The sequence below is a fragment of the Myripristis murdjan genome, chromosome 1, assembly GCF_902150065.1.
Source record: "Myripristis murdjan chromosome 1, fMyrMur1.1, whole genome shotgun sequence".
NCBI lineage: Eukaryota > Metazoa > Chordata > Actinopteri > Holocentriformes > Holocentridae > Myripristis > Myripristis murdjan.
Genome location: NC_043980.1, coordinates 38,231,067 through 38,241,217, shown reverse-complemented (window position 1 = coordinate 38,241,217; position 10,151 = coordinate 38,231,067). Strand labels below are relative to the sequence as shown.

The following is a 10,151-nucleotide window of genomic DNA, read 5'->3' as shown; positions in this document are numbered from 1 at the left end:
AACAAAGCAGGGATTTATTTGCGTAATGATTTTATTTTCCAGGCATCTTGCTTCCTTGACTGAGTCAGCCTCAGGGATGTAACACTTTATTGTCCTTTACGATCTGTTCCCATATATTATGTAACATACAATGTAGAGTGACTGGAAAAATAGAGAGCAGATAAAATGTGAAAATGTTATATGACCTACTTTCAAAGTCTGAACATTATTACCACTACAGTTTGATTGTTAGCCTGCTGAGCCAGCATCTTCAAACATAAATCAAACAGCAGTTATAAGTTATTCTAGCTGAGCACTTTTTCATGCTCAGGACTACATCCCTAACAACATTTGTTATTTTAGTCATGATAAGTTATTAAAGCAAATATGATCAAAGTATATACAGAGATTTTGTAATCTATCATCGGTCAATCATTTATCTTTTCAAATACAAGAGAAAAACACTCCACTGACATGACTTCATGTTGAAGTTTGAAAAGTATCCAACTTGTTTGAGATTTTAACCCTTAACCTACTTTTGAATCCCATAAAAGTGTTTCACAAGATTGTTTGCAGACTGCGGGGAAACGATCAGAGCAGAGTGTAATTCCTCTACCCAATTTATCTGCTGCACTGGCATGTTTTATTGTGACGGTCCACGTGCGCAAGCTGGCCAGGTGTGGCTCAGGTGTGTATATAAAGAGCAGAGCAGCCTCCTCTCCTCACTACATCACTGAGCTCCTTCATAGTGAAGAAGTCAGCCAACAGGTGAGCCCTGCTCTGCTCCTCCAGCTCTCATCCCTGCTGACCAGCTGGGCCTCGTGTCTGTCTGCTCTCTCTTCTCTTATTTCCTCAGCCATATTTTCTCCATCTCTTAACAACAGGGCAATCACCTCATCTTCATCATCAGCACCATCATGAAGGTCCTCCTCGTCCTCTCTGTGCTCCTCTGTGTGGCATTTGCAGGTCAGATTGTGACTCACAATTCATTTTCAGTTGAAGCCTTTCTAAATGTCAATAATACGTCATTTAAATCATTTTAATAACATGTTAATAACATGCCGACCATCTGCACATGGTGATTTTGTTGTCTGTGTTCTCATCACTTCACAGCAAAACTGATGAACAGGACAGATTACAGTTTCTACCTTTAAATACATTGAACAGCTTCCCATGCCAAACACACACACACACACACACACACACACACACACACACACACACACACACACACACACACACAGCTTCCAGACTGTCACCAACAGTGTTGTGTTTCTCTCTGCAGCTCCCACAGAGGAGGCAGTGGAAAAAGCTCTTGGTAAGTATTGGAGATCATTAGTTTTCTAGAAGCAGAAACCCACACAGAGACAGACGGGACACAGTCAGTGTGAAAGTTACAAGTGCAGATGTGAACTCAGGTTGTGTTTTGTCTACAGAGATGCCAGCTGAAGCCTCTGGGAAAGACGTGCCTGCTGCACCAGGTTAGTGTCCACAGAAAATCTGATGCTACTTTGAGATATTTCAATCATTTGAGCTTTGGCTGGAGGTGGAAAACCCAGTCAGAGCGAGGCTGCACAGCCACAGAGAGCCCTTCATATCGAGGACAGAAAAGAAACACTGGTGTGGTGTTCCACAGCCTGTGTAAACTCCTCTGCATTCGTTTATGCTCCCATGTATTTCACCTTTGTGTTTCATTCAGCATCAAACAAACTTTTAGGTTTACTATCCCAAATGAAGAATTGTTGCAGACTTTATATTTAAAAGGAGCAGAGGTTCAACATAACCCTAATTCTAAGTCAGCTGTCTCTGCAGCAGCACCCATCACTCCTCTAGCTGCACTGTGTCGACTCTTCAGTTTCATGTTGTCAACCACCTTTTAAAAACAACAAATGGTTGTAACTGTTGGATTTGAGATGCACGGCAAGGCAAATGAATTCAGTGAAGGTGAACTAACGAGCCGGTGGTTTTGTGGTTAGAGGCGGCAGGAGAGAAGCCAGTGGCTGATCCAGAGTCAGAGGAGAAGAAAGCTGAGGAAATGAAAGAGGAATCTGCTCCTGCTCCCAGACGTGGTAAGCAGAAACCTCTTTGGTCATGGAGCTGGACACATTTGAACATGTTACAGTTTCAACAGATATACAACAGATTCTAACCTCAGCTGCTGCTGTGTGTTTGTGCAGCGCCTGTGTTTGAGGACCCAGAGGAGAGAGCAGATGTGGAGGAGGCCCAGGCTCCTGAGTGTAAGAACCACATCACTCTTTCCCATATTTCCTACAGCTTTAGTGTTGCTTGGCTATCATAACAATAAATAATGACGTCAACGCTGGATAAAAGCCAGATGAAATGCAAAAGTGATGTCACCATTTCTATACAACATCACTGCTGAAATGTTCCAGTGAGATCAGGTCCGTGTTGAAGCAAACAGCTGTTCCTCTGTGTGTCTCCAGTTCGCTTCTCGTTCTGTCCTGACGGCTGGTTCAAACATGGAGCTCGCTGCTTCCGCTTTGTCAACAGCCCCATGTCCTGGCACAATGCAGAGGTACTGCTGTGATCCACACACACCTTTAAATTGGATTATCATGACATTATCAAAAACTTTATTTATTTCTATAACAGATCACAGCTGAATAAGCAGTGTCTGTATGTATGACATTATCAGCTAGGCCTATGTTTGATAATGTTACTGTGGTTTTACTGTATGTTTTTTCCCTGTTCTCCATAGCAGAGATGAAGGCGGCTGATCATTTGGAGTTGCATTCAAATAGACTAATCATTCTTCAGCTGTGTACCGCTCTGCAGAAGTGGACACGAAGCCAAACAGAGGCGTCTCTAACACTTTGTCTCCTTGTGTCCATCAGGAGTATTGTAACAGCCTGGGTGCCCAACTTCCCTCAGCCAGCAACCCCAGCGAGTATCGCTTCCTCCAGCAGCTCACGCAGACAGCCAGCCAGACCACCGCATGGCTGGGGGGCTTCTACCTGCAGGTCTGGACCCCACAGCGAGATGTCCTTCCCCAAAACATAAGCCCAAAATCTGATTCGTAAAAGCTGCAAGTTGTTGATATTCGCGTGCGTTGTTTAATGCTGGGTCGGGGGTGAAATGAATTCAAAGATCAATAAAACTGCAGCCAGAATACAAAACGTGATAATGACTGAGAAAGTTTCACAGCCCTTTTAACAACTTGAAAGCTAAACTGAGTTGGAAAGCTGCTGCTGACACTCTTGCTCTTTGCCTCCCTCAGAGCCGGTGGATGTGGATTGACCGTCAGGGCTTCTATTACGCCAACTGGTACAGCCAGGCCACTGCCACCAGCTATCCTTGCATCTACTTAAACTCCAACAGTAAGTCTTGCACTTTGTTCCACAGTTCAAACAGTTTTAAATGTTGCTACTCAAACTGAGTTTTACTCAGCAGTGTGGTGGAAAATGCAGCTGGTCTGTCATCATTTTTTCCTCTCTGTTTGCATCATGTTAACTAACACTACAGTGTTAGTTGTTACTCTGCATATTTGTGATGTGAGGAAAAACCTCAAGCTGACTCCCATTTTCCTTTCTCTTTCTTTCTTTCTTTCTTTCTTTCTTTCTTTCTTTCTTTCTTTCTTTCTTTCTTTCTTTCTTTCTGTCTTTCTTTCTTTCCTTCTTTCTTTCTTTCTTTCTTTCTTTCCTTGTTTCTTGTCATTTTTCAGAGGGATGGAGCAATGCCAACTGTAACACTAATCTGCGCTTCATCTGCTCCGTGAGCCCAGGCAGCTGTTAGCTGGAACTTGATGCACAGCAGGAGGCTTGTGGACGATCAGCTGTGATGTCCTCTAAGACCTCCGTCACATGTCTTCCTGTGTCCTGTTTTGTCCTTTGTACTCTCCAGTGTATATTTATGAAGAATTAATAAAGCTGTAATGCAATCTGCAATAATCAAAACTCACGCTCCTGAAGCTGTCTGGTTTATTAATAACAGCACTTTGGATGAAAAGATCAATGCCTCCTTAGTTCCATCATATCATGGAAACCTCAAGGTCCATGCAGCACGACAAGTGCACACACTCAAACACACACATACACACACATGTCGTACATATACACTCATGCACACTGCTCTTAGCTCAGTGTAGAAATATAAGTATATATAAGTAATATAAGTATCTGCTGCCGTGGGTGTCGAGTGAGGACGTTTGTTCACTGTGACCAAGACGAGACAAAAATCCAGAAACTGGATCGAGTGGTTGAAATGTAGCAGCGATACAGCTGGAAACAAGGAGGAAGAAGAGAAGAAGAAGAAGAAGCAAAAACAGAAACAAAAAAATCTCAGTATCAGGTTGTTGTTTCACACTGATGGAGCGGGGTTGGCCTTCTGCATCAAGGATTTTTTTCTACCAATAATTTTTTTTCCACTGGTCAGGGGGATCTTGGCTGAACAAAAATATGTCAGAGGGGGTACATTATTGGAAAAAGGTTGATAACCACTGGTTTAGACTGTGTCTGAAAGCCCATGTGATAGGTGAAGGCACTAAAGACAGAATATTGCCTCTGAGTCAGGTAACCTCGTTTGGACCATCTCAGAACTTGACCATTCTATACTGACCCCACCAAGATTTGTTTCCAGTTGAGGAAAGAGCACAGTGGATAGAGAGGTGGCCTTTCAACTTGATGGTCGTTGGTTCAAGAGCAGTGAAATGTTGTTTTTTTGTTGCCCCACATGCAAACTGAGGCTGACATGGAAGCATTGTTCCTTTCAGTCTTTTGACACAGCATGTATTCAGATTCACATTCCACTGGTGGTCACATTATGTTGAACACTTCTTTTTGTACTTTGACCCCGTCAGTTACCACTTGTGGCTGTGTTTTGTTTTCTCTCTGACTTGCATTTGTGTTACACTAGCTCCAGTGGGAGGGGAAATCTTGGAAGTCTTCCTTGCTGCTTTGAGAGAGTGGCTCGTCCAACATACTCTTGCCTGCCGCCAGTGCCGGCCCTGCCTATGTTGGCGCCCTAGGCGTAATGCCGGTAGAACACTAGCGGGTGGGCCGATAAAAAAAAAAGGATGTGTCTGCACATGAGTGGCTATTGTGTCGCTGTCCTCACCTCAGTGCTGAACTGGACAAAGACGTTTAACTCAGCAGACTTCATTTCTCTCTTTTACTGACTGCACAAAACTGTAAACAGAGGTTTTGTCTCTCTCTCTCTCCATTTATTTAACCAACCAAGCTACACTGTTACAACATACTCAGACTGAACAGAAAGTGCAACATTATTTAAGCAATAAGCCCTGAGAAGCCGTGGGTTACAGTGATTTTACAACGGCTGAGGGGTGTTCTTATCTAAGGGACGACGTGCAGCGGAGCTGTAAAATCACTGTAGGCTAACTCACGGCTTGAAGGGGCTTATTGCTTTTATAAAACGGTTACCCTACATATAGCCCATAAAATAAACACACAATAAAAACTGAGAACTATTCATTCTTCCACCAAGCAAGATAGAGTGGACAGAACGGTTGCCAAGCAACACAGACGCTAAGATTGCTTTTTCATCTAGCGCCATCATCATGTCACATCAGGCTATTTGGGCTCGTTAATGTTGAATTGGATATTTCCATTAATAGTGCATTTGTTAAAATAGTGTTCAATTAGCCTATGTTTGGGCTCCTCTTTGCTGGGACGGTGGCTTGCGTTTCGTGACAGGTGCGTTTTAGCGCAGACGTATGCCTAACGTCGGTTGTAACAATAACAATAATAATAAAAGTATACTGTTAATTTACCATACATCAGCATTGTCACACTGTGTCCGCTTTGGGTGGAGATAAAAGGCAGGTGGATCAGGAGGCAGCAGGGAGAGGTAGACTATTTCTCCAGGGAGGCCACCGGACACAGTGGGTTACCCAGCTGCTCCCCGCAGGCTTTCTATGTTTTTTTCGGCAGCATCGTTGTGATTTTTTGTGCATTCAGGGTGACATATTTTAGGTAATTTTCGTTGTGGCGAATGCTGAAGGAGTCGGCCTTTCATTTGCGGTGGCCCTTGTTCGCCCTGCGTCCCATATGAAGCTGCACGTCAAACCAGACTTTACAGACAAGCCCCCAAGGTGTGTTTGAACTTCGTGCCTGAAAGTGCTTCATCTCCTGGCAGTCTGCCTCGGTTATGGCTTGGTGGTGGGAAGATTTGTCATTGGGCTTGGAGCAAACAAATCATGTTTTGTATGTGTTCATATGGCTGCCAGGACACGCATGTTTGCCATAAAGTTGGGCAAAATCTGTCTGACTAAACAATGATTTACTTGTTTATGCAGAACAACAAGGAATATTTCAACCCTCAGTGGTTACACTTTCAGTCTGAGTAACACTTGCTTTCACATGAAGTCACATGAATATGAAAAGAGAGGAAAACATCAGGCCATATATGTAAAACATGTTCTCTTTATTTATGGTTAATTTCACCACATTTATAGATCTTATATGACTGTATGACTGAATTACCAATTACCACAGCTAAAACAGTAAACAAAATAAATTAATAGACACAGTCCATGCAAATGTGCTTTAGTCTCACACCAGCCTTGTGGTAATAAATAGCATTTTCTTTGAGTTGTGTTGAGACTTGTGTTACAGTGGTAATAGCACGACTGTTGAGTCCTGTAGAAACACTGTGCACACTGCTCACTAGCAGTTTGACCGCAGCTCACAGATGAAGGGGAAACGCATGCTGCAGCCATGATTGGACCAGCCCTTGGACTCTGCAAAAACATCATCATCATCATCATCATCATCATCATCATCATCAACAACAAGTAAATACCTTCAAGAGAGGTTAATGATGGGAGTAAGGTAGACTAACAAAATCAAAAATGTCAAAATCGAAGTGAAAAGACACATAATGTTACATTATGAATTCATAAAACAATGCAATGGCTCCCAGAATTTCCCACAGACTTCAACGGAAAAAAGTGGGAAGCAAAAAAGAGAGCAGATAAAATGCACATAATTTTTTTTTTTGCTTAAGTGACCAAATCTTTCTTTTATTATAACATAAATATTCTACATCTGTTGAGTTTGTTCTTTTTTTGTTTGACAGTGCCTGCTGTCAAAGTTCCTGTACAAATTGATGATTTAAATTATTGTTGAGCCCATATTGAATTTCCAGTATTTAGACAGATTTTGGCTACACCCCATTTTGTTTTCTTACCATCAGAGTTGAGCTGCAGGCACTGGTAGCTGCTGGTGGAGCTCAACGGTTCCCAGTTGCTGTAGTCAAACAGTGTGCCATCCTCCCACCTCCAGTCACCCTGGAGAAAATAAGCGGTATGATCCCCTGTTCACTGAAAGAGTAGCTCTGTGTGTGTCTTGTTAGTTTAAACTGAGAGTCAAATATGAGCTTTCTTATAAATCTCATCACAAACAGTAGCACTGCCTGTTTTTCTTGTGGTGCTGCTTAGAGAAGTGTTAACCGCAATCTGTAGAAACCTCCTTTAACCACATTATTTTTTAAATTTCTGTTCTATACTGAGAGTAACTCTGGATTCAGCAGCAATGTAAACAGCTGAGCATGCTGAACAGCATCACTGTGTGCAAATTAAAAGCAGTGACACAACTGCAGAGATGAGTGCAGAACAAAAATACAATAAAAACTAAAACACTGTCAACTACAATGATGAAAAGTCTATTGCATTCTGTTGTGAAATACAGCTTTTTGGATTTGAACAAACCTGGAAGAAGTAACCTCCCATCCAGGCAAGAGAGTGACCGCCGGTCTTAGCCAGGCGCTGGAGGAAACGATACTCCCAGATGCTGTGGACTGAGACCAGGCTGCCCTCAAAACTAGCACAGTAACTCTGGAAGAGGAAGAAGAGCAGACCTGGTCATATTTATCTGTCCATACTCTATTTAATCTCCTGGTGCCTAACTTTTCCCAAGAGAACAATAACATATATGAAGAAGAATTAAATCAGCAGCTACTACATTGGGTTTCATGAAGAACTGTTTGGAGGTTTATGATCTTCTTACCTCAGCATTTCTCCAGGTCTCAGGAGTGTTGACAAGGAGGTAGCAGTTACCACGAAAACTATGCCAACCGTCAAGGCAGAAGCTTAAACGAGCTGCAAATATTAAGCCCAGTTTTAGTGCTCCGCATCACATATTGTTGTAGGTGGAATATCACTCTGTACTACAACATCTCTGGTGTAAATGTCCTATAAGGAGTCTAACCTTGAGGCAGAACAGCTGCCCTCCCAAAAGCCACAGCACCCCCAGCTTCCACCTCTGTAAAAAACCAAACAGCATAACTTGACTCGTGCCACATTCACAGATAGGGGACACCAAATGTATTTCAGTCATATATTTACAGTCCTATGTATTTGTGTGTGTATATCTATATTTAGAATTAAAATGCCTTTGTGTATCCCTGATTCACCAGTAATATGTAAACTGTTCATGCAGGGCCATTTAAACTTCCAGTTCAAGTTTATGTAAGAACATTAGAGGCACTAGGCTTGGAAATGCAAGGTGTCTCAGACAATAGCAGAAATACATGAGCACAAGTTCCTTTAAAGATGCCTGGGAGAGGGTCTGTCACCTGTGTCTCATTAAAATAATAACACAAATTTGACACTAACCTGGATTTGCAGCAGCTTGCTCCTCAGCAGCAGCCTCAGCTGGAACCACTGAGGGAAAAACAACATTTAGCCCGCCTTCATTTCCAGGTATACTGTGTATATAAAATTCTGTACCTGAACTGAACTGTATTAGCATTCTGTCTCACCAGTTGCAGCCTCGATGGACAGAGCAGCACAGAGGATGGCAGAGAGGATCAGTAGAGTCTTCATGATGATGATGATTATGATGATAATGACTACAATGCAGATCTAGAGGGAGAAACAGAGTGGATTCAAACATCATCTCTCACTATAACCTAACATAATCAGTTGGCTGACAGTCTGAAACTTTTCAGGAACTATGAAGACCAGGTTTGAAGTGGTTTCAAAAGCCAAGTATGAAATCCCTCAGCTGATGTGAACATAACATGAAAACTAGGAAAAAAAAAAAAAAAAAAAAAAAAAAAAAAAAAATATATATATATATATATATATATATATATATCACAAGTATTTCCACACACCAGAAATGTCCAAATATTTATGAGATGACCCTAAGCTTACATTGTATCCAATAAACATTGACAGTAGCTAAAGGACAAACTAGTTAATTTCTGGATTGATCAAAGTATATAAAAAGTTGGTGTGTTCCTTTAAAGAGACAGAAAAAGCAAAAGCACTTGAAAACAGAAGAAATAAAAAAGCTGGTGAGGTAGTCAAAAACATGAATTAACAACTAAAGATGTGAAAATGGAAACAAAGAGCAAAGGAAAAAAGTCAAATGACCCATTGAAAGAAGGGAAATCATGCAGTAGGTGTTTTACCTGAAAGGTCGATGTCAGCTGCTCTTCCTCAGGTATCAGTGATGTATTGATGAGAGGAGGCTGCTCTGCTTTATATGTACAGACCTGAACCAGACTTAGTCACCTCATTCACGTGGTGTGTATACAATAAAACAGGTTGGACTTTGCCTCCCGTGTCAGTACTGTGTTGATGTGTTCCGGGAAAACAAGCTTGCATCCCACCATGGTGGATGAATAATGCTGCTTGAATCAAACGGATACTGGGAATCTGATACTGGAATGCTCTCCTTAGATAACTAATAACAACTTTATACAGGTAGGACGAACATGGGAAAACTGCACCTGAGAAGTGGCACATTTTATGTATCTAATTGTAAATCTAAATGCAGCTGATTAGGCAGCATTTTCCTACAGCATTTTTAAAGAGTGGAACTGTTTGTTGGTGGACTAATGGCACAGGGCTCTACCAATCACTCCAAAAGTTTCCAGTTTTGCTCAAGTTACCACAAAGTGCTTAGTTACGCACATATACCTGGAAGTACCTCAGACAACCTCAAAGAACCTAAAAGAGACCCAAAAGTGCTCAAAAGATACCCAAAACTAACCAAAAGTACCAATTTTGGAGTACCTTAGGGTCCTGTTGGGTACATTTGGGTAACTCATGGTACAAGACACTTTATGTTTCACTGTTAGAGGCCAGGCAGAAATTTGGGTTTGGGGTTTAGTTACTCTTTAAATCCTAACTTATCTCAGCCATATTTTTAATACATTTATTCATTTTTAATACATGTATTCAGCAA

At 41.7% G+C, this 10,151-nt stretch overlaps 2 protein-coding genes across 2 annotated transcripts; one reads left to right on the top strand and one right to left on the bottom strand.

Annotated features, from left to right (window-relative positions):
- Window positions 1-1,253: 1,253 nt before the first annotated feature.
- On the top strand, window positions 1,254-3,863 carry LOC115363498 (ladderlectin-like). Its single transcript, XM_030057753.1, has 8 exons — window positions 1,254-1,297; window positions 1,416-1,460; window positions 1,956-2,048; window positions 2,157-2,216; window positions 2,424-2,515; window positions 2,835-2,960; window positions 3,218-3,317; window positions 3,662-3,863. The coding sequence occupies exons 2-8, from the start codon at window positions 1,418-1,420 to the stop codon at window positions 3,730-3,732; spliced, it is 585 nt and encodes a 194-aa protein (XP_029913613.1). The 5' UTR covers window positions 1,254-1,297; window positions 1,416-1,417; the 3' UTR covers window positions 3,733-3,863.
- A 2,757-nt stretch (window positions 3,864-6,620) lies between these two features.
- On the bottom strand, window positions 6,621-8,814 carry LOC115363504 (ladderlectin-like). The gene is made up of 7 exons (XM_030057766.1): window positions 8,716-8,814; window positions 8,570-8,617; window positions 8,163-8,216; window positions 7,962-8,053; window positions 7,664-7,789; window positions 7,144-7,243; window positions 6,621-6,694 (listed from the first exon to the last, which is right to left on the bottom strand). Exons 1-7 carry the CDS (start codon window positions 8,777-8,779, stop codon window positions 6,621-6,623), a joined length of 558 nt encoding a protein of 185 aa, XP_029913626.1. The 5' UTR covers window positions 8,780-8,814.
- Window positions 8,815-10,151: the final 1,337 nt, after the last annotated feature.

Bases quoted from the DNA above. Each gene is read 5' to 3' on its own strand.
- LOC115363498 (XM_030057753.1), top strand. From the start codon at position 1,418: ATGCCAGCTGAAGCCTCTGGGAAAGACGTGCCTGCTGCACCAG. The intron at 2,217-2,423 runs GTAAGAACCACA...GTGTGTCTCCAG, and splicing joins GGAGGCCCAGGCTCCTGAGT to TTCGCTTCTCGTTCTGTCCT. The intron at 3,318-3,661 runs GTAAGTCTTGCA...GTCATTTTTCAG, and splicing joins CATCTACTTAAACTCCAACA to AGGGATGGAGCAATGCCAAC.
- LOC115363504 (XM_030057766.1), bottom strand. From the start codon at position 8,779: ATGAAGACTCTACTGATCCTCTCTGCCATCCTCTGTGCTGCTCTGTCC. The intron at 8,217-8,569 runs GTTAGTGTCAAA...GGTTTTTTACAG, and splicing joins GCAAGCTGCTGCAAATCCAG to AGGTGGAAGCTGGGGGTGCT. The intron at 7,244-7,663 runs GTTTGTTCAAAT...TATTTTCTCCAG, and splicing joins TGGGAGGTTACTTCTTCCAG to GGTGACTGGAGGTGGGAGGA.